The following is a 24,323-nucleotide window of genomic DNA, read 5'->3' on the forward strand; positions in this document are numbered from 1 at the left end:
CATATAACTGTCCGCCCTTACGCATATAATAAAGGATAATGGCTGCTGTTGGAGGGGACAGGAAGTAACACTTCTGGAAAGTTTGCTATTGACAGCGTGCGTTAGTGTGGGTGTAACATCCAGATCCAACCTTTTGTTGCGGATCCTTCTAGCGCCGTAGTTCGGAATTTGAGTGACACTGAAAGGATTTGCGTCTTTGTTCTGCCTGTGAACGCTGCTGTGTGTGTGTGTGTGTGTGTGTGTGTGTGTGTGTGTGTGTGTGTGTGTGTGTGTGTGTGTGTGTGTGTGTGTGTGTGTGTGTGTGTGTGTGTGTGTGTGTGTGTGTGTGTGTGTGTGTGTGTGTGTGTGTGTCTGTGTGTGTGCGTGTGTGTGTGTGTGTGTGTGTGTGTGTGTGTGTGTGTGTCTGTGGTGTACCGAACACAGAAAAAGTAGCAAAGCCACTAACAAGTTAATAAACTCCAGCTGGGCTTTGTTGTGCTGAAGACGGCCTTCGGAGCCGAGCACATTCTCTGTAGCTTAGCTCACACATCTTCTCTCCTGGAAGCAGAAATCAAGCCAGAGCCGAGGCTTCTCTAGGATTTTACCGTCTGCAGGGTCACAGTCAGTATTGTGAGAACGTTCACGCTCCGTACGAGAAGACATTAGTATCCACAGAGTGAAATGCCATGGTATCATTACTGTACAGCTGGGTTTCAGTGTGAAAATCAAGAAACCTTTCACAGTGATGTAACAAGTGCTTTCAAACCAGAACCGAGCTGGAACTCTAGTTCATCAACATAAATGTGCAAAGTTTGAAATATTGTTTCATTTCTGAGATTACAAACAGTTTGGGTTTTTCCCCCCAATGTGACCAATAACAGTCTTGAGTATGGGTGGAGGAAGTACTCAGACCCTAATAAAAGTACTAATATTATACTGAAAATACTCCACTAAAAATATAAGTACTAATATCATACTGAAAATACTCTACTTAAAATATAAGTACTAATATCATACTGAAAATACTCCACTAAAAATAAAAGTACTTATATGTTTAGTGGAGTATTTTCAGTATGATATAAGTACTAATATCATATAAATACTCCATTAAAAATAAAAGTACTAATATCATACTGAAAATACTCCACTAAACATATAAGTACTAATATCATATAAATACTCCATTAAAAATAAAAGTACTAATATCATACTGAAAATACTCCACTAAAAATAAAAGTACTAATATCATATAAATACTCCATTAAAAATAAAAGTACTAATATCATACTGAAAATACTCCACTAAAAATATAAGTACTAATATCATACTGAAAATACTCCACTAAACATATAAGTACTAATATCATATAAATACTCCATTAAAAATAAAAGTACTAATATCATACTGAAAATACTCCACTAAAAATAAAAGTACTAATATCATATAAATACTCCATTAAAAATAAAAGTACTAGTGTCATACTGAAAATACTCCACTAAAAATATAAGTACTAATATCATACTGAAAATACTCCACTTGAAGTAAAAGTTCTGCATTCAAAGCATTGCTTCAGTAAAACTATATCAGTATTATTAACTGTATTTCCTTAAAGTATCCAAAGTAATTCTACTCAGTGCAGTAAACATGTCCCTGTCAGTGATTTGCTTTTATGCTTTTGAATGAATATGTGGTGCATTCATGTGTGTGTTGCATTTTACTGCTTTTTCATAAACAGTGCGTCATATTCTATAGCATCATATGTTTGTCGTGTTTCTGTCCTGGAAGAATCACACATCTCCAAAAGGCTCAGAAACACAAAGCAGGATCATCTTCTCAAGTATAAGATGCATAAAACGGAAATATAATTCTCATGTAAAGTACAAATGTCTACAATTGGTACTTGAGTAAATGTGAAAAGATTATTTTATTTTCATTATGGGTTGAAGTGGAGCTGAAGCAGCATTTGCAGAGTATCTAGCCTCCGTCTGTGTTTCCCAGTGAAACGGGACAGACAGGTAGTCAGACAGGAAGCTCCTCTAGAGGACCTCCTCCATCGCCGTGCAGAGCCGAAGTTGCAGATCGTTTACGTCATGATATTATTGGTTGAGAGTCTAGCTGATGTAAGCATGTGTCATGTGATGTTTTCCAGCATGAAAAAAGATGAAAAAATGATAAAAAATATTAGCAGCTTCTCGGTCTATAGTTCTCATGCACCATACCTCATAAAATGGCATCTGACTTTGTTTTGAGTCCTCCTCGGTTTATTTCCTCTTCACTGTAAACATCAACCAATTGGAGAGCATTTTCCCAGCTGTCGCTCTTCCCACCACCATCTGTCTTTCCAGCACATATATTTTATATTATTACATTTTTTTAAAGTGGAGCAGAATGGCAGGGTGGTCTGCAGGTTTCCATGCTTACAGTTTTCCCTTTTACATCCATGATGACACGATAACTGTTAAAACAACTTCAAAACAGTTGGATGGATTTTAAAAGTTGACGAGCACATCCTTCTGTCCTTTATTGTTATATCTCGTCTCGTCTCTTCAAGACAACTTGGAAAGACGTTGAGACGGTGGTGTTTAGTCAGAACAAACTCCATAACGCCCTGATTTGTTTATTGTCTCAAAACTCACGTCTCAAAATGAACGTCCCAATGATTTATTAATGTTCATATTCTAATAAGCACCACTAAGCAGAAATCAGATTACATGCGGTGGCAGAAAGTGCTTAATAACAGTAATTACAGTTTGCCTCATAGCGCCGTTCATTTTGTGTCTTCTTTCATCGAAGCTAAGTAGAGACTTCATTCACTGAAATTACATTCTGCATTTTATGTCGTCAATTAATTCTTTATAATGATGAACCATTCCTCAAGTAGCGAGTTTCTGCCAGATGTGATGCATCCAGCAAATCATTCCTGTGTTCTCATACATGCAGTTCACACATATGCTTTACTCACCTGGTTTATACTTTAACTATATACATGTTTCACTTTTGATGAGGTTTAAAACACAAAAACCTGCACTGATGACATGATGAATGTGAAAAAAAAAGAATCTTTATTTTGCTGTTCTTGATCTGTCAGAAAATATTAATTTGTCGCAGTTTAAATAAAAATGAAGTGAAGAAAATATGAAGAAAGATTTGCTAAAACATAATCTTTGTGATTGGTTGAACGACTGAAGCGTATTTGGGCATTTTGAATGAAGTATATTACAATAAAATATTTCTGTGAACAGTTTTTTGTGTGCTCACGTATCAGAGGAGTGATGGTTTTCATATTCATTCTAGAATTGTACTTAGTTTCCCAGTTTATCTCTAAAAGCTAACTTTAATTTGATTTTAAATTTAACATAAGAAGCCAAACTTCCGAAATGTGTTGTGCTTTTTAGGATATAGCCTTGTTCACTTTCTTGCTGAGAATTAGATCATCAGATCGATACCACGGGTACGAAAGAAACTTGTCATCACTTTGGTTGTTGTGTGAATTAAACACATGAGATATAACATGTTAAATAATAGGTTTTAGAGAAGCTTGTAAGCTGATTTTGTTACCATTTGAACAGAGCCAGGCTAGCTGTTTCCCCCCTGTTTCCAGTCTCTATGCTAAGCTAAGCTAACCAGCTGCTGGCTGTGGCTTCATATTTAACCAAAAAAGAGATCGTTATCCGTCTCGTCATCTCTGCAAGAAATTTGCAAGAAAGAATTTACCCAAATGTCAAACTAGCAGCCCTACAAGAACTTTGCCTCAATAAAATACTCAACAAAACTGGCAAAACGATGATTTGAACTCAGACCGTTTCTAATCAAGAATAGGTAAAACACTTGATGCCGGGTTTCAGAAAAGTAGTGCGTTTTAATATCAATCTTTAGTTTTAATATCACAATGTGTCGGACGAATAAAGACGTCTAAAATTAAAGAAGCCAATGTGTGTGTGTGTGTGTCTGTGTGTGTGTGCGTGTGTGTGTGTGTAGTAAAAGTACGTTTCTGTGTGTGTGAGAGAGAGAGGAAGACATAAATCAAAGCTCATTTGAACCCTCCTCATATCTCTCCTAACCACACACATTGAAACACCAGAGAGAAAAAATCAGCTGCCAGAGAGAGAGTGAGTTATAGAGCGATGGAGAGTGAGAGAGAGAGAGAGTGAGAGAGCAAGGGAGGACAGAGTGAGAGAGCACTTTCTATTTATAGCCCGTGTGCCCGGAGAGGAGGAAGACTGTTGTTCGAAAGCACACTTGGTGCCCATGATTTTGTTCTGCAGTGCACACAGAGGCTGCCGCTCCCAAGACGCAGGAACATAAAGAATTTAATATAAAAAACACGGCATACACATTGTATATACTGTATATGTGGGTGTTAAGATTGGCTCATAATTACTGGGGGGGTGTTTGTGAGGCGGATGAAAGGAGGAACGTGATTGGTCCAGTAATCATCCACTTCGTCGTTCCCGACATGGGAAGAAATGACCTCCGTACCTCCACCGCTGCTGGGCGTGTGCTGATCATGTGTTGCACACCGGTTCCCTGCATGTGATTTCAGCCGTCACTCACTCCCCGTTATTTAAAGTCACTACAGCAACAACCGTGATTCAGTGCTGTAACTTTTCTTCCCTCTCACTTGCGTAGACTTTGAGCCAAAAAAAAAAAGAGGTTCCCACGGAGATTCAGCGTGTTTCTCAAAATATGACATGCACACACGCAAAAGGATTTCTGTTTTCACAATGGTTAAAGCAGTCTGGAATAGGAAGTCACTCAGGTGTAGCGAGCACTCTTAAAAGCCAGTAGAGAAGATTTCAGTTGGTTTCACTTTTGCATACAAACAAATCACTGAGTTTAGCCATCTGTCTCCATCTGAAATAAAAAAAAGGATATTATCGATCATTGTTAATGGAAGAAGTCTTTAAATACTGAAGTGACATGGCATGAATGAATATGCAAAACTGTGATGCTAAAATATATGAGTGAAATATTAAAACATATATCTAATAGTTTAAAAACAGAGCATGAAGTCTAATAAAATAATAATAATACAAATTAAATAAGCAGGTTTTCAGCTGTCATGGGCGTCCCAGACCTACCGGCCTCGCTGCAGATGGGAAGAAACTGTTTTGTGGCATGAGGTTTTTGGTTCCTCAAGGACTAAAGTGTGGTTCAAAGACTCTGTGTTCAGGGTGGGAGGGGTCGGCCACAATCTTTGCTGCCCGCCTCAGTGTCCTGGTGGCATACAGGTCCTGGTGGCATACAGGTCCTGGTGGCATTCAGGTCCTGGTGGCATACAGGTCCTGGTTGCATACAGGTCCTGGTTGCATACAGGTCCTGGTTGCATACAGGTCCTGGTGGCATACAGGTCCTGGTTGCATTCAGGTTCTGGTTGCATACAGGTTCTGGTTGCATACAGGTCCTGGTTGCATACAGGTCCTGGTGGCATACAGGTCCTGGTGGCATACAGGTCCTGGTTGCATACAGGTCCTGGTGGCATACAGGTCCTGGTGGCATACAGGTCCTGGTTGCATACAGGTCCTGGTGGCATACAGGTCCTGGTGGCATACAGGTCCTGGTGGCATACAGGTTCTGGTTGCATACAGGTCCTGGTGGCATACAGGTCCTGGTGGCATACAGGTCCTGGTTGCATACAGGTCCTGGTGGCATACAGGTCCTGGTGGCATACAGGTTCTGGTTGCATACAGGTCCTGGTTGCATACAGGTTCTGGTTGCATACAGGTCCTGGTTGCATACAGGTTCTGGTTGCATACAGGTCCTGGTTGCATACAGGTTCTGGTTGCATACAGGACTCCTTATTGCATACAGGTCCTGATGGCATACAGGTTCTGGTTGCATACAGGTTCTGGTTGCATACAGGTCTTTATTGCATACAGGTCCTGGTGGCATAGAGGTTCTGGTTGCATACAGGTTCTGGTTGCATACAGGTCTTTATTGCATACAGGTCCTGGTGGCATAGAGGTCCTGGTGGCATACAGGTCCTGGTTGCATACAGGTCCTGGTGGCATACAGGTCCTGGTTGCATACAGGTCCTGGTTGCATATAGGTTCTGGTTGCATACAGGTCCTGGCTGCATACAGGTCCTGGCTGCATACAGGTTCTGGTCGCATACAGGTCCTGGTGGCATACAGGTCCTGGTTGCATACAGGTTCTGGTTGCATACAGGTCCTGGTTGCATACAGGTCCTGGTGGCATACAGGTCCTGGTTGCATACAGGTCCTGGTTGCATACAGGTCCTGGTTGCATACAGGTTCTGGTTGCATACAGGTTCTGGTTGCATACAGGTCCTGGTTGCATACAGGTCCTGGTTGCATACAGGTTCTGGTTGCATACAGGTCCTGGTTGCATACAGGTCCTGGTTGCATACAGGTCCTGGTGGCATACAGGTCCTGGTTGCATACAGGTCCTGGTTGCATACAGGTTCTGGTTGCATACAGGTTCTGGTTGCATACAGGTCCTGGTTGCATACAGGTCCTGGTTGCATACAGGTCCTGGTCGCATACAGGTCCTGGTCGCATACAGGTCCTGGTTGCATACAGGTTCTGGTTGCATACAGGTCCTGGTCGCATACAGGTCCTGGTCGTATACAGGTCTTGGAGGGATGATTGCAGCTGATCACCTTCTCAGCTGAGTGAATGACTCTGTCTGCCCTTGTCGTTGGCAGTGGCAGCAGCGTACCAGATGGTGATGGTTAGGTGGGAATAGTCTCAACGATGGCAGTAGAGAAGGTTTTTTTTCATTGTCTTTGGCAGCTTGAGCTTCTTCAGCTGCCGCAGGAAGTACATCTGCTGTACTTTTGTTTGAGGTCCCGGGTGGTGATGGAGCCCAGGAAGCGGAAAGACTCCACCCGGTCCATCTTCTATAAATCCACAACCACCTTGCTGTCTTCAGGGTGTTGAGCTCCAAGTTGTTCTGTCCGCTGTGGTTTATATTACTGTATATGAACTGATAAAGACTTGTTAAGCTGTTGAGTATGAAAGCTCATCAAGATTTGTTGTGTCAAATGAATAAAAAAATAGTCCCAACCTCAAACAATACATTTTCATTTTTACATTTCTGTTTGTGTAGAGATTAAACTGTAAAACGAGATACTCGCAGGGGTGTCCCTTTGTATATAGCCAATGTTTCCCCATGATTCTGGTCCTTATGCTAAGCTAAGGTAAGCTAATCACCTTCTAGTTTAATCCTAAATACAGTCACAGAGAATAATATCAACCTTTTCATCTAATCCAGAAAGCAAGTGAATGCATATATTCCCAAAAATGTTGAACTATTCCTTTAAGTACCACTAACCTTCTAGTATGTACACACAAACTTCTCTTGCCTTTGCGAACTGGCTGTCTCTTTAATGGAGGCTTGGTTGGTAGCACCAGTTATTTCCAGCACCTCTCAGTGGCCTATAAATAGAGCACACACACACACACACACACATTTTCTTCTTCTTCTTCACCTTTATGTGAGGTCGTCTGGTTTTGACGTCCATATGTTCTTAAACCTTGGCTAATCTCATGAGACAAACACTGATGCACCATTTTTCTTTGTCCTATCCGCTCGTCTGTAGATGTAATCTGCGGTTTAGTTTATGCAGAGATGCTTAGTCTTGTTTGCAGAAGCTTATCTCGCTGTCTTGAGGTCGCGGATATTTTGACACTGTTAAAAACTTGGTGCTTGTATGTACTCTATTAATAATGTCCGTCCTCCCCCCTGTCCCCCTGTCTCCCCAGCATCAGACAACAGCCAGCGATTTCAGGAGACGTGTTTCGCCTTTGCATTAACGCCACAACAAGTCCAGCAGATCAGCAGCTCGATGTAAGATGAACACCACTCTGTCAGTGCAGGATGCCGTCCATAAATAATTCATAAATGTGCATGATTTATACAGATGTGTTTGGTGATAAATTTGTTTCCGTGCTCGAAAGGGACATCTCGGGGACCAAATGTGATTTCTCAGTTCAAGTCCAGTTGCGGTTTTGCCTGTCGGAGACGAGTTGTCCTCAGGAAGACCATTTTCCACCCAACCTGTGTGTGAAAGTCAACGGGAAGCCATGTAACCTGCCGGTAAAGAGCTGCTCATTAATCACATAAACGTCCAGCAGAACACGGCTTCTTTGGTCTGCTGCTGTGTAACCCAATCTGAAGAGTGACAGGCTTTTCATTTCACTTGTTCACCCCTTTTCTGCCTTGTCCCCCCTTCATCTTAGCATTGAACCCATTTTCATTATAACTTAACTTTATAATATTCAGGACAAAAAGGCTCATTTTCATCCTTTCTCCTTCTAATATTCATGTCTGACCTCCAGGGTTATCTTCCTCCAACCAAAAACGGTGTAGAGCCCAAGCGGCCCAGCCGGCCCATCAACATTACCTCACTGGTCAGATTGTCCACCACGGTCCCCAATACCATCGTGGTGTCGTGGACCGCTGAGATCGGAAGGGTAAGAACCAAAGTGTCCCGGTACCTAACAAGGGACTCTTTAACTTTTGATCATCAAGGATTAGATAAGTAATTATGTCATCAAGTTAAATGTCTTAAACACTGATAAAAGCTTCTCAAATACAAAGATTGGTTGATTTGTTCTTGTCCTTCTAAACTGATTACGGTTGTGGGGACAGACTAGATGCATTTCAACAGGCTTTGGTGTCTTATGATGGGCTTTTTTTTGTCATTTTATAAACTTTAAAGCATAATTGATCATGCAAATAATAATTTGCAGCTCTTATTATCATCTTCAACCACATTTTGCCAATTTTGCCAATAAGACAATCATTTATATTAATTTATTTTCCTTGCATATTCATACTCACATTTGGTCTTTATATAATGCGTGGGTGATAGTTACCGTTAGTGAGAAAAAAAGCAGTGAATCAGAAGACTAAAACGCTATTTTCAGATTTTTTTCATGACGGTAATGTGCTAAAGCACAAATCCACACACCCACACCTGAAAAACTGCAGGAAGGTGCCGGATTTTGGATGAATGCAGCCCAAGGCAATGCTTCATCCCGCTGTGGCCTGTCTGCTCTCTCTCTCTGTGTCAGGCCTGTGAGGTCTGAGCCTCGGTGCCCAGAAGAGTCCTGAACACAAGAAGAAAAGTGATACAGACACCACCACACATATGCAGTGGGTCATGAGGGATAAGTTATGTCTCTCAACTGTCAATTTATATAAGAAGTTGCTGCTAAATCTGATTGGATACACTTCCATTTGATACTGCAGCTTTCAATCCACCAGCTTGCCTACTGTATCTGTGTGTATGCACGTGTGGGAAGCAGTTTGAAGCACAGGAAGTGGGATTTCTGGCCACCGCTGTGTTGAAATTATACGGCCAAAACGGCATTAAATGATGGAGCAGAGAAGGAAAACATGAAATGCCTACAGGAATTGCCACTTACGGTTTGGAAACACAACATTCAGTCCCCCCCCCCCCACCCCTAGGGCTCAACAACACCAGAAGCACACACCACCCGACCACAGTTACCAGGATCCAGACCAGCGTACCACCTGCAGCATCACAAACACAGCGAAAGTGAAAGCCAGCCCCAGATTCTCTGTGGGTTTTGGAACCAGCTTTGTCTGCTTGGCTTTTCCCCCTCGCTATATTTGTGTATCTTCTGCACTGTGTCCGCTATTTTCGTCAAACCCAAACACAGCGAAATAAGAAAATACAGACGGAGGGCAGGGTCCCTGCCGATGAGTCATGTGATGTTTATTTTTTCTATTAAATAGTTTTTAAAGAATTCCTGTTTTTTTTTAGACCAAATAAATCTGTTAATTTGATTTATAAATATATATTTTAAGCAGTATAGTAAACATGCTGACTGATATTTGGGTGGGTGGCAGTAGAGGGCAGTGAAGGAAGCATCTCTGGCCTCACATGTCTTGCCATGGCTGAACGTACATCTGTCTCTGAGCAGCGGGATCGACTTTAAATTACAAGGACATCTCGCCTGCTGAGGTCACTTTGAGTAACGCAGTCGGAGGACAGAACTAAACGAATAAAAGCAGGACAAAAACGCCTCTAGTGGGTTTTAAAGTATCAGTGTGCACATTGTTGATTAATACCCATTTGTGTGATTTTCCCAGAGTTACTCCATGGCGGTGTACTTGGTGAAGCAGCAGTCGTCCACAGTGTTGTTACAGAGACTACGGACGAAGGGCATCAGAAACCCGGACCACTCCAGAGCTCTCAGTAAGGATGGTCAAATAGATCCAATAATCCAGATCCATATCAGGGCCTGTATTAACTATATGTATAAGCCGAGACATGACTGGTCCACATGGAGAATTTTTTTTTTTTTTTTTTTTAGCAAAACACATCTAGTGTCTTGGTTTGAAACACCAAGTAAAGGAGTTTAAGTCTGCAGTCTGGTTCTCACTCACATACATGTGTGTGTTTTCTTCTGTTCTGCAGTAAAGGAGAAGCTAACAGCCGACCCCGACAGTGAAATAGCCACAACCAGCCTTCGAGTGTCGCTGCTCTGCCCGGTAAACACGCTCTCCGCTCCTCATCTATTCAAGGCGGCGTTCGCAGATTCAGTCATGCTGAGACGTGTCCGTCCATTCTTTTCTTTGTATGTGTCTCAACGTGCTTTTTTTTTTTTTAGCTTTGGTCGTTGTGTACACGACCCATCCGTCAAATTGTCTTCTCAGCCCGTCATGCACCTTTTTCCATGTGGGTTTGGCATGTTTGTGACATTTATGCCTCCCGTATGTCCTCCATCCCTGCTGTGTGTGTGTGTGTGTGTGTGTGTGTGTGTGTGTGTGTGTGTGTGTGTGTGTGTGTGTGTGTGTGTGTGTGTGTGTGTGTGTGTGTGTGTGTGTGTGTGTGTGTGTGTGTGTGTGTGTGTGTGTGTGTGTGTGTGTGTGTCCTCTTCATGCTCTAACAACGTGTGTGGTTGTGTGTGGTTGTGATTGTGTGTGTTTGTGCAGCTGGGGAAGATGCGACTGATGATCCCATGCCGGGCGCTGACATGCTCCCACCTGCAGTGCTTTGACGCCACACTGTACATCCAGATGAATGAGAAGAAGCCCACCTGGGTGTGTCCTGTCTGTGACAAGAAGGCCCCCTACGAACACCTCATCATCGACGGGTAAGTCCTCTCCTATGGATGACCTGTTTAGAAATAGTGCAGAGGATGTTCAAACCTTTTCACCTAAAAGCAACTTGTTCCGTCTACACCAACATGCATATATGAAATGTGATTAATAGTCAGCATCTGAGGTGCTGGTAGGACAGAGTCGGGCCAGATGTTTCCCCATGTCTCACAGTCTTTACGCTAAGCTCGGCTCACCAGCTGCTGACTGCAGCTTCATGTTCACATGAGAGCTTTCAGTCTTCTCGGCTAACGCTCAGCAAGACCTGCATCCCAAAAATAATGAAAAAGAGAAACACATCTGTCTTTCTTCATTTCATACACTGTACAGTCCCTTTCCTTTTATGAATAAATATGTTTTACATATTTTCATTTCTCCACACTAGTGACAGTGTGACAGGTTAGCAGCTCATTCTTGACTTTGGAAACAGTCGTATTGTTAAACTCCCTGATCTAAACTGATGCCTGTCTCTCACTTTTATCACAGATTTAAATACATATTCAACAGCTCCTTTTATGACTTCATTCACTCATGACTGGAGTCTCCACCGAGTCCAAAACATATGTTCATAAAAGCTGTTCAAACCACTCGTCATTTATGCAAATGTTCGGTTCCAAAGGCTCACTCAGCCAACTTTTAAAGCCTGCAGGCGGCGAGTATAGAATATAAAGATCTAATATATAGACGGAGGCATTCCTTCAGCCCGCCGTAGTGCAGTGTTGATGTAAGCCTGTTTAGAGTAGATTTCTGGTCTTCAGTGAGTGGAAGGTCTTTTCCACTACGCTCAGCCTTTGTTTAAAAAGGTCTGTCTGTGTTTGTGTATATTTCCTCGGGATGGGTTCGCCTGTGACGCGATGCATGTTTGTTCTCAGGCTTTTCGTGGAGATCCTCAACAGCTGCATGGACTGCGATGAGATCCAGTTCAAGGAGGATGGCAGCTGGGCCCCCATGAGGTCTAAGAAGGAAGTGCAGGAGGTCTCCTCTGCCTCCTACAGCAACGGACTGGATGGTGAGACATATGATGAGGGATTAATGGGGGGACGGCGTGGGTAGGAAACAGAAAGGCTGGTTCCATCTGAAGCCTGGAAGGGATTGAATTGGAGCCACAGAGACGAGGTGAAAAGAGAGGGAACGTCCCCTCTTTGTTTATGCGTTGTCAGTTTTAATTTGGTGAGCCATCACTCATGATGCCACTGAGCACACTGCTTGTCTCCATAGTAACAAAAACACTGTATCTCATATGAGAGTAATGGAAATATTAATGCGTGCGTTTAAAGCACGCTCACACATTATTCAGAGTTGCTTTGTTTTCTGTCGCTTTGAAGCTCAAAAATCAGACGCTTGATCACACGAGCTTGAATGACGCGTGCCGCTCCGCAGGTTCGTGTCGAACGTCTGCAGGCTCAGATCAGCGGACTTCGTCGTCAGGCCACGGCGGCAGCGACGGCGGAAACGGCAAGAAAGTGGAGGTGATCGACTTGACACTGGACAGCTCCTCGGAAGACGAAGGGCAGGATTCGCCGCCTCCGCAGCCGCCACCGCTGCCTCCTCCACCTAAACGAGCGTGTCCCTCCATGTCCCCGACCTCGCCGCCCATCATCAACAAAGGGTCAGACACACTTACACACCCAGGGCCGTCTGATTTCATCTCCACATGCACTTTATTATTTCATTAAACTTGGAAATGGCAGTGCTGACAGAGAAAGTGCTGACAGAGAGAGTGTTTTTCAAAAGAAAAACACAAGATGTGTTCATTAGCCTGACAAACGTGTCGAGATCAGGAGGGTTGGTAACTTTGAGCTCACTAACAGACTAAAGCTTGTTCAAAAACAAGAGTGAATCTGGGTTTGGTTTCCACCTGCTCACATACACTATAGACCTTATAAAATGTGGACATAGTCTCCGTGACATCACCTATAGTTTTCTGACAAGCCATTATAAATCTCAAAGTCGGTGGCTCAGTTATCATGTTATCATCAATAAGCTAAAGAGACCAACCCAGTTATTTTCTACCAGGCTGTAAACATGTCAAGTTGGACATTTTAACATAACATAACATATATGGACAACTTTGGAGATTGACTCACTTTTGGAGCTCCCTCAAGTGGCCATTTCAAGTACTGCTGTTTTCACGACAGCTTCATTTCTCAGGTTGCCTGCCGCATGGCATGCACCCCAACACACAGGGGGGCATGCCGTTCTGGTGTCTTTGAGCCGGGGACGTTAAATCCTCCTCATTCTGCCTCTAAACACTGAAACTCTAAACAGCTGCTTTCTGATGAATGATCGTTTGTGTAGAAACTTCTGCAGTGTGATTTGCCTTAAATGCATTCAGTGATTTTTCCAAGGTTTGCATTTGGAGGTCAGAGGAGGATACTTAAATAAATATGACATGAAATAAAAGCCTGATGTGCCTCCCTTTTACTTCTTCATCCCTGAGACTCCTCTTGTCTATCTGCCTTCAGGGTGTTGAACCTGCACCACCAGGCCTCTCCTGTGAGCCGCACTCCCAGCATGCCGGCCGTGGACACCAGCTACATCCCTCCTGTCCCCCCTCTCATCCAGGACTACAGACCCTACTACCACACCCCCAACGACCTGTCAGGTAACGGCAAAAACAAGCCCTATTAACTCACGTTAGGCTGAGTGCTCATTTTCAACTGTTGTGTTTTGAGTACATATTAGGGTTATTGTGACAATAAAACATGATGTGCAATATGATGCCTTCAGGGTCTGCAGCCAAGCCTAGGAGTCTCTCCAGCTGTCTCCTAACATGGCCACTTAAGTTCCCGGAGATATGAAATATTGTATGTCGGACATCATTTTCTGGGAAATAAAAATATATTTATGAGATTATTAAGTATTTACAAAGCCATACAAATTAGTGACTTCTTAAAAATAGGATCAAGCAGATAAATAAAATGTGATAAAGTCATAAGTGTAAAACTTCTAAGTTTAAGTGGTCAAAGTTTTTATGTATATATATATAAAAGATCAAATATTATTTTCTTCAGAATCCATCTGGCTGATAATAGCATTAGATCCAGCTGTATAATATGCCTCCATCTTTAACTTTAAAACCCATCATGTAATAGCGTCCGTCATACAGATCTTTGTTGATTTTCTCCACTGACTCAGCCTGTGTTTGATTTCCAGAGTTGAACTTCTTCTCTTTTCTTCAAGGCGACAATCATCAGGTACGTACAACACAGCGTCGTTGAACTCGCAACCTGAGGCACTTTTGTTTCCGGTGAAGTCCTGTGACCGTGGTTCACGTTACAACGCATAAGCTGCACTTTGTGTCCCTTCAGGACAATCTTCTTCTCTGCAGTTAGTGAAGATCCTTCATGCAGAGCCTAGAGAAGAAAGAAAAATGTGTTTTTGAAGTGTGACGCTGGTGGTATTGTTCATATTGTTCCATGTCAGACAACCTCGCTTCCTCTTTCTGTCTCTGTGCACTACTCAAGGAGACGTGACAGCAAAACTTTTGATAAATGACCGTCCCACAGTTATTGATGGGTTGAATACAGCAGTTCTGATACAGGCAGGGTGAATGGAGAGCATATGTGCAGAAACAAAATATATCTTTTTATCTATGCGGATGACTCAAACCCCGAACAAATGGAAGGAAAAACAGCCTACACAGCTGGACAGCACCAGAGACGAGTAAAGAGACTCTAATCACAAGGTTGTCATCTTCAATACCACCATCGGGTACACTCAGCTATCAATGGTCAGTCGGTTGCTGCTTCCCTTCAGTTTGGTGTTTGCACATAAAGAGTTTAAATACGTGTTCAGAGAGCTGCTGAGAGAACTCGGGACGGGTTCACACCGATGCTATGAATGACAGCAACTTTCAGAGGGGATTTAATGAAGATGACGGATCACCCATCTGTGTCAGTGAATGTGACATTAAATATTAATCAATACATAGAAGCACAAATATATTGACATTAACAAGCCATCTAAAACATCAGATGAGGTAATAAAGAAAAATACCAACCTGTTAAAGGGAACATCTCATTTATGTGGCTGTGCAGTCAGTGATGATGGTGAATGTAAATGCTCTGAGGACCGAGATCTCTACCTGTTGTGGAGCCATGCCAGGTGTGCCTACATGTACCAGGATGCATTGCACACGAGTGAACATTTTGCTACATTACACAAGCTCGCTTAACATTTTTAGTCCAGTAAATAAACAAAATAAAATCACAAAATGTCCTTATTAAAGCATCCTAAAAGACACTTCAAACTGGTACAGAAACAAACTGAAAGTACCAAACTGTTCAACAGCTTCAACAACAATCAACAGCTCCGGTTTGGTGGAGAAAGATCAGACCATTGAATTCTTACATGACAAGGAAAACTTATTGGAAACACACACGCAGTGCGCTCCCTCTGGGTCGTCATGCCAACAGCATCCAACACAAACTGCCCACGCTGAAATGTAATACATAACAGCACAATTATTTTGCGCCGGTCGGTGTTTTGCTCTCTGCAGCTCCGTTTCGGTCTGTGCTGCCTCCGTAACAAACCTGCTCTCACATTTTGTGAGGCTATTTTTTGCTGTTTTCCTTACAAGTGAACAGAAAAGGGTGTTTCTGAAAGGCATCGCCCCCCCGACAGCTTCACAGCCGCACCACGTGGTAGTAGAGAGAAAACGTATGGAATACTGGAATCATCTTTTAAAGCATTTTACAGCCTTTCGGACGCATTGATTTAAATAAGGGCTTTACCTCAAAGAAAACTTTGATTTATACACGTCTCTTTCACAATGCATGTCTATGGGGAAACGTTTTTTGGGGCACCCATGGCATCCAAAGTTGTTATTCCACTGTTTGGCCACTACATGTGACATAGAGAACATTTTATAAGAACTACAGGCATTTTTATATTATATCCTGAACCCAGAAAGATAAAGATACAGTTAAAAAATACAATCTTCATGTTGGCAGTGTAATTATTTTCTAGTTGATTGAACAAATCTGTCTATTTCACTCTACAGATCAGTTCTACTCAGTAATTCAGCCATCAGATGTATTCCTTTAATTGAAGCGGTTGTTGAGTTTAAACTTAATGAAATGTCAAACTAATTCAATGAATAACAGCTTCCATTAGTCTAAGTAGTGCAGAGTTGTTAGAACCACCATGTCTGGTTTAACTAGACTGTTTAGATTTATTAGTGAGCTGAATAGACTCTTATTATCTCGGGCGTCATCTTAATATGCTTTTAAAGGTCACATAAATGTCTTTAAGTGCTAAAATGATTTGTGAAAAACAAACTGTTGACATCAGGAGTTTCTCCAAACTTGGAATGTTTTGTGACTCTTCCTCCTTCCTCGTCTTCAGCATTACAACATGGTGATGGCAGCAGCGGCCGCCGCTTCAGCCTCCGACGACCACGAGCTGCTTCTCAACCGCTTCCTGCCCTACAGCACCTCCTCCTCCTCGTCCTCCTCCTCCCAGCTGTTCCTGGATCAGTCGGGGGCCTCCTCGGCCGCGTCGCTGACGGCGCCCAACATGGGGGCGAGCAACTCGGGCAGCAGCAGCAGCCTGGTGTCGTCCAGCAGCCTCCGCGACACCCACTCCTCACACTCGTCCTCGCACTCGGGCTCGCACTCCTCGCACGCGCACCCCGGGGTGGTGGCCAGCCGGAGCAGCGCCGAGGCAGCGGTGGCAGCTATTTACGGCGGGATCCCCGACGTGATATCGTTGGACTGACTCGAGGTGGGTCAAAACTACACTTTGGGTCCAGCTGCGATCCGGTGACAAAAAAACTTTTTCTGACTGCAGGGTAAAGTTTTGATCCAGAAAAAAGTCTTCAAACATTTGTGGAGTCGCGATGACGAGGCTGCCTCAAGAAGAGCACTAATATTATGAGTCTAAGGGGTTCCCTTCACTAGGCTGACCTGAGAACAGTACCGAGTCATCACTTAGAGGGGTCGGCTGGACGTTCTGTTTGTAGACTGACCTCAGATCAGAAACCTGGTCCCGACCCGGCACAAACAGCAAAGACGCTACCTGAGCAAAAACACACAAAGGAGGAAGGCTCTTCTTTTTTTCTTTTTTTTTCTTTTTGTACAAAAATGAGGAGTGGCACCGTGTACAGAGAACAAAATATATTTTCCTCTTTTACTTTTGTATGTTAAATCAGGACAATTTCAGTCTCGTGAGCTGCTTCGATCGCTGTTTTTAAGTGGAGGACTGAGGTTGTTTTGGTTTCTTTATTTTCTTCTCACAGTAGCTTATACATACGCCTGTTTGATTTCCTTCTCTTTTATCCTGCTTACATGTCGTTTTATTTGCATCTCTACAATATTAACTACAGTTCTCTTTCTCTTTAGCTCTTGCGCAATTTCATTTTTAAATTCACGGTGTATTATTTCTCTGTCCGATGACAAGAACACTGAATCTACAGTTTATTCATGTGCTAATAATTTTGTTATGCTTTTAACTTATGTATATTTAAACAGTGTGTATATATGTGTGTGTATGTGTATGTATATACACACACACACACACACACATACACATGCATACATTCCCTTTGACCTTTAGGTTAATGCTGTGGGAGTGTGTCGGTGGCAATTAGCCAATCCTGGTTTTTCATTTTCATTCCTTGATTTCCGGATCATCACAAAGACTCATCAGCATTTAGAAAAGGAGACTTTTACACTATTTATACATGCCAACTTAGAGTTCTGAGCTTTTTGTTTAATTCTTTTTTTTTCTTGCACAATGCCAAAAATAAGATATGGTTCCTATGAAAATTCTCACAATAACCAGAGTGCAGTTGAGTCGGTTGTGCCACAGTGTTTTCAGTCCACTTCTTCGATTTCAGCCGGCGGTTCGTTCGGACACTTTGCTCTCTCGTCTTTCAGTTTCATTGTTTTCTTCGCGTCTCTGTAAAAAAAAAAGGGAATCTCGATGAAGGTGGAGCTGCTGTAGCAGCGCCGGCGCCTTTTAAAGAGACGGGCATCGGATGGCTTGTGACCACGTTTAAACCAGTGCCTGTTGGTGTGCATGCTTCACAGCGTGTTTGAGCTTTCAGAACTCAAAGGAATGTCTTAAATGGTCACCGAGCTTTGACTTGTGACTTGATATCTGTGACGGTGTAGCTGGTATTAAGGGAGTCATCTTTGGGAAGTGCTAGTGTGTGTGTGTGTGTGTGTGTGTGTGTGGGGGGGCATGCTGACTTGGACCGGGGGCACAAAGCCAGCTGGTTTTAAAAGATACATAACCTGTCTGTAGTTTAAAAACCCTGAAGAGCGCGTCGGTGTACGACGTGGAAGTGTCAAAGCGAGTGTTCGCTCATGAATGTATTGTGAGACTGGACACGTTTTTTTGGTCTGTGCTTTCATTCGGGTCATTCTCATAGGTGGGAGAGGTCACATGACCGGTGGCATACCTGGCCCTCCCCCTCCTCCTCCTCCAGCCTCCGTGTCCTTGAAACATCCCCTTCTTTCCTGCCTCTCCCTGTTCACTTCCAGGAAAGACAGGCAGCTCACTTCAAAGCCCAACCCCCCCCCCTCACCACCTCCAGATAATCACTCCTGACAGCCGCCCCCCCGACATCCTGTTCTGTCCTTTCGCCGACTAAATGGGAGACTTCTCCGCCCCTCCTTTCCTCCCTGGGCCTCTCCATCTTTAACTTTATTCTTTATATATCATTGGGAACCCCCCCCCTCAGACTCTCACACCGAAGCAGAAAAAGTGGCGTGAATATCCTGTGTCGTTCAGTATTTTATTTATTATGTATTCTTTTTTCCGTATATTATATTTTTTACAAATTGTTTTGAGCGTGCGACTCGCGGTCACCCGGGAGCAGTTGTGATATGATTTTATTTAATATTGGATTTTTATTATTATTCTTGCCAGCAGCGTGATTTCTCCAGAAGGTACCGTTTAGTTATTTGTCATGGAAACGTCTGCAGAGTATTTTCTTGGGAGCTGACACTGGTAACACCACGATAAGGACACAAAGCAAATGTTTAATTAATATGTGCATGACTCATGATTTCATTATGAATTCATTCAGGATGTGTTATGAATCCCCGTTGTTCACCGAGCCGCTGTGAGTTTATGTGATTAGTTAATGCTTAATGGATGATCAATTAATGATTAACGCTAAGTTACCCCCACAGATAAATTAATATGGCACCAGGCTGGAGGTTTTTTGGTTTTACGGCACTAATTTCCTCCGTGGTACACAAAGGATTCACTTGCTAGCTTTTCAAGTGAAGACGTAAACAAAGACGATGCAGCAACAGTCGGATGTCTGAGTTTGGCTTCATATTTCTATTAGAAAAATGCTATTAGAATTACTGTTCTGCTTTCAGAGAGGTTGATGAGATGCATTATTATCCTTTTCCAAAGAAAACCATGTCTCCAAATTTGGGGATTTTTTAATATCCCTTATACCTTTATGGGTTGAGAGTAAATCTCCTATTTATTTCACTTAATGAACAACTTAAAAATCCATTAAATTGGCTGAAAACGCATTTTCACCAAGTAAAAAACTATTTTTTCTTACTTCACCAAAAGGTAGATGTTTTTGAGAAACTTTGGGTTCATTGACTGAAGATTCATTAGACCTTAAATAACCCATCACATAAACCCAGCATGGCTTGAGCAACACAGATTCTTCATCCTGAGTTCATTCAAGCATCAATCATCACTCATTAGTTGTGCATTTTACTTAAGCATGTGTTTGAGCCTTTATTGTGAAATGTTACCCTGACTTTCTACACTGACGAAGATTCCATGGTGTCAGTTTGAATATGGATCACCAGTATTTGGATGCTTGACTCTGTGGTCGCAGCTAACGAATGCATATTGATCACAACTTAATTTATTTGAAACTTCTTCTTTTTATCACGCTTGTCGGGGCAGATTACGCACACGAGTAGTGGGAGAGCAGACCGCGTTGAATGTGTTCCTGTCGGCTTCTCTGTGGGATGTTTCATAGTGTCCACGGCTCCATCCTGTGGTTGTGTTTTCTAAAGAGAGAAGCCGTCGTTATTGAGCTTTTTTTTTTTTGGTTGTTGTTGTCGTTAGATGTCAGATTGCATGCAGGGGATGGATACGCGCTGTTTCCATCTCAACCCCTCCGATCTGAGTCGCACACTGGTGTGAGCGCGGGCAGGGCCTCTTATTGTCCCTGGTGTGGAGGTCGCTGGGAAAAAAAGGCCACTATTATCAGTAGTTACTCTTAAAAAAGGTGTTTTCAAAACATCTCAACAGGCGACGGCGACGAGCAGCTCACCTCTTCCGGTCGTCGCGACCTTTCACCTTCGATTTAAAAAAAAAAAGGGAAAAGTCAAACGTGTGTATATTATGTCCGTGTGGGAAAAACCTGAGAGTTCAGATCCAGACGTGGGTGTTTGATGTCCGTTTGTATGCTTTTTTGTGTGTCAATTCAGAGCGAGAGAATAAATTAATTTATATATTTTTTAGAAAATGGACAGCTGTACTATTATTATTATTATTATTATTATTATTATTATTATTATTATTATTATTATTATTAAAAAAGAAAAAAAGGACTGTGGCCAATAAAGAGTCTTACACAGCAGAAATAATATCAAAGTCGGACTCGCGTCGACATCTGCACTCACTGCCTTAAAACATTCACAGGTTCCGATCCGAGAAAAATCATGAACAAGGCTTTTCAAGGAGGGCGCGGAGGAGAAGACGGTGTACAGTAGACCCTTGTCAGTTTGTACAAATATACCAAGTGAAAAAAAATATTTATTACCTGCATTGGAAGAAATTGTTTACTTATTGAATGTTACCTGTTTATGTAGAAAAGTTTAGATGTAATAAAAATGCATTCTATTAATTCTTTGTGTGGTCTTCCCTCATTTAACTGGAACGATGGGGCTTCATCCCCTCATCGTGTTTAACAGCCTGTAACACTCCGGAGTGGACACTGGGTGGCAGCAGAGAGGCCCGTTTTGATGAGCGTGTCCCTTGCTGTGGCGCTACAAGCCCAATTATGCGCGTCGGCAGCTCCAGCCGGTGCCTTTCTGGCTGCAAGGCGAGCTATATTTAACACCTGCAATTATTAATCCGTGCTCAATTTTGAATTAAATGCGATGGTGGAGCTTTGCAGCGCGTTTCGCACAACCTGACACAACACCTCCTCACCCACACCACCCCTGCCATGCTGTCAGAGCTGAGCGCGCCGGTGTTGGATGATTGCGCGCCTTGGAGAGGAGAGGAGGGGACAGGGCAGGAGGGTGGGGTGGCATCACGCACCAAAGTGGCACTCCAGCATCCTGCTCCGTTTGGACATAAATGTTTAACCCGTCTTCGAGACTAGTGCATGTGTCTTTGGGCTGCTGGCACCATGAGTGAAGAGAACGAGAGCGTGTGCCTCAACAGGTCTCTGGTGGAGGTGGACTGCTTCAGCAACCTGGAGGACATCGACGTGACAGCGGACGGGAGCCCGATCCTGCGGTTCCTCATCTGCCTCGTTTACTCCGTGGTGTGCGCCGCGGGTCTGGTGGGCAACCTGCTGGTCCTCTTCTTCATCAGGGTCAAACGGGAGAGGAAGAAGTCCACGGTGAACCTCTTCGTCCTCAACTTGGCCGCGACGGACCTGCAGTTCGTGCTCACGCTGCCCTTCTGGGCCGTGGACACGGCGCTGGACTTCAGCTGGCCGTTCGGAGACGCCATGTGCAAGATCGTCCTCTCGGTCACCGTGATGAACATGTACGCCAGCGTGTTCTTCCTCACGGCCATGAGCGTCACCCGCTACTGGTCGGTCGCCTCGGCGCTGAAGAACGGAACCGCGCGCAAGTCCACCTCCGCCAGGTGGACCTGCGCGCTCATCTGGACACTGGCGACGGTGGCGACCGCGCCGACGACCATCTTCTCCACCGTCAGCAACGTCACCGGAGAGAAGCTGTGTCTGCTGCGGTTCCCCGGCGGACAGTACTGGCTGGCCCTGTATCACATCCAGAAGATCCTCGTGGGTTTCGTGCTGCCGATGTCCATCGTGTCCATCAGCTACATCATGCTCCTGCGCTTCATCCGCGTGCGCAGCATGAAGACGAGCAACCCCAAGAGGAGATCCCAAGTCACCAAGTCGATCACCATCGTCGTGTTGTCCTTCTTCCTGTGCTGGATGCCGAACCACGCCATCACCCTGTGGAGCGTGCTGGTCAAACTGAACGCCGTGAACTGGGACAAAGCGTACTACATAGTCCACACGTACGTGTTCCCTCTGACCGTGTGTCTGGCTCACACCAACAGCTGCCTGAACCCGGTCATCTACTGCCTCATGAGGGACGAGTTCAGGAAGAAGTTGAGGAGCCTGACGCACAGAGGGTGATGTTTGTGTTGGAGCTCTGTGAATGATTTGCCAAACAGTAACCGAGACGCGCCGAGTGCGCACGGCACAAAAACAACAGAAAAAGAGAGGTGAAGTGTCAGAGCGCACAAAGCAGGATTCTATATGTGAACTCATCTTCTTAGGGAAAAAAAACAACTTTCATCAGCTTTCTGCAGGGCCGGCCCAAGCCTTTTGGGAGCCCTAAGCAGAATTTGATTTGGGGACCCCTCCCACCACCACAGTCACCTGTGTTTGACGATTATTGACACAAATGTCACACTATAATGTTACATTATGAATTGTATCAATTATTAATTATATCACAAATCCTGTGATATTTATCTGAGGGGCCCCTTTCAGCCATCATAACACATTTTGTATGATTAAGGGGCCCTATTATATCGGAATTATCTTTCTTTTGCATACATACTTTGATGTTTTTTTGTTACCTGTTTCATTTATTTAATATGAAAAAAAGAAAACACAATCGGGGGGCCCCAGGCAGTTGCTTAGTTTGCTTATGCCTCTGGCCGCCCTGGCTTTCTGTCTTGAGTTCTTTTGTGTAATGTGGCCCATTCCTATAGAGAACCCACTGGAGCTGCTTTTGGGGCTTTGCGCATAGGGATGGCTTGTTTTGTGTATTACACTTATGTTCACTGTGGCAGAGCTTGTTAAATAACCACTGTGATGTGATAATGATCATGCATTTGTGTCCTCACTTTATAACCTGAACATCCATAAATGTAAATAATGTATTTAATAATGTAACCGGTGTACCAAAAATGCGTGTTTACAAGACAATCATGAATGCAAATATCGTTTCTAGAACCAAAGGAAGGAAAGCTACAGGCAAAGTTATTAACTACAACGTGCCAAAATGAATAGTTTGGGTACAAAAGACAACGAAATGTGTGAAATATGAATGTTGTAAATAAGCCAAAAATAATCTGTAACCACAATTTGTGATATAGATAATAAAACTGTCCTCACATTGTTGTATTGGTTGTTTTTTTCTCACAAGTACTATCTGGTTGAACACAAGAAACATTTCAAACATAAGTTTGGCCTGAAAGCATTACTGTGAAGTAACTATCAATAATCAATCAAAATTGTCATTAAATTCAATTTAGAGGAGTTTTGGTGGGGCCTCTCATCATGCAGAATGAATTCACTGTCCCTCTGTGTGTGTTGTTATCTGACCTTCTCTGTGCTTTGTTTTTGTAGTCCAGTCTGGCTGTGCTCTCAAAAAACTAAAGTTTTCTTTAAGTCTTGGCTCTCAGTTCAATCATGAGATGCCTCTAGGTCTTGTAAGGTTCAGCTCCTGGCCCTTTGAGGATGAATCACTGACATATGGGAGAAAATGCCGTTGTTGAAAGCAAGAATCAGGACACTGAAATTCACAAAGAGACAACAAAAACATCCAAGGTCAGACACTGAATGTAAAAACAACTCTAATCATCCCCAATCAGTGACAGACACATAAAGAGAGCTGCTCTCGCTGGCTGCATACTGAGTGTGTTTCGCACTTATGTCATCCTGTTGAATTGCTGCTTTTTCTTGCAATACACCTGAATCAGGACAGGAAATGGAACAATCGAGACCAAAGTCCAAATAGTCTGTACTGGAACACAGCCATGAGTCAGAGGAATACAACTTTGTGTCACACAAACACATAAACACCTCCTCAGAAACATGCGGGAAGGTGTCTGGATTTTTTATTAAATGCCGCTCAAGGCAGGCTTCATCCTGCTGTGGCCTGCCTGCTCTCTGTGTGGCTGGAGGTTACTCACCCACATGGGGTCCCAACGCTCGTTGTGCTCCTCACTTAACATTTACTCCTTCTGTTTTATTGTAAATCCAATATTCTAAAAAATGCTTAAGTTTTCCCCAAACACAAATCTCTTTTTGA

At 43.3% G+C, this 24,323-nt stretch overlaps 1 protein-coding gene and 1 pseudogene across 3 annotated transcripts in view; both read left to right on the forward strand.

The window, feature by feature from the left end:
• The window catches only part of LOC311018073 (E3 SUMO-protein ligase PIAS1-like), a 51,541-nt gene extending 30,985 nt beyond the window's left edge, over positions 1–20,556 (forward strand). For both annotated transcript variants that reach the window (XM_084016846.1, XM_084016847.1), the window contains exons 3-13: positions 7,707–7,791; positions 7,902–8,040; positions 8,283–8,417; positions 10,066–10,171; positions 10,394–10,467; positions 10,912–11,072; positions 11,949–12,085; positions 12,457–12,685; positions 13,542–13,681; positions 14,233–14,273; positions 16,426–20,556. In XM_084016846.1, coding sequence (XP_083872972.1) covers positions 7,707–7,791; positions 7,902–8,040; positions 8,283–8,417; positions 10,066–10,171; positions 10,394–10,467; positions 10,912–11,072; positions 11,949–12,085; positions 12,457–12,685; positions 13,542–13,681; positions 14,233–14,273; positions 16,426–16,797 — 1,619 coding nt within the window. In that variant the 3' untranslated portion in view covers positions 16,798–20,556. The remainder of the gene's footprint in view (positions 1–7,706; positions 7,792–7,901; positions 8,041–8,282; positions 8,418–10,065; positions 10,172–10,393; positions 10,468–10,911; positions 11,073–11,948; positions 12,086–12,456; positions 12,686–13,541; positions 13,682–14,232; positions 14,274–16,425) is intronic.
• A 167-nt stretch (positions 20,557–20,723) lies between these two features.
• On the forward strand, positions 20,724–22,678 carry LOC311018084 (relaxin-3 receptor 1 pseudogene; annotated as a pseudogene). Its single transcript has one exon. The product of its transcript is annotated as a relaxin-3 receptor 1 pseudogene (transcript).
• Positions 22,679–24,323: the final 1,645 nt, after the last annotated feature.

The sequence above is a fragment of the Eutrigla gurnardus genome (assembly GCF_963514095.1).
Source record: "Eutrigla gurnardus genome assembly, chromosome: 1".
Taxonomy (NCBI): Eukaryota; Metazoa; Chordata; class Actinopteri; order Perciformes; family Triglidae; genus Eutrigla; species Eutrigla gurnardus.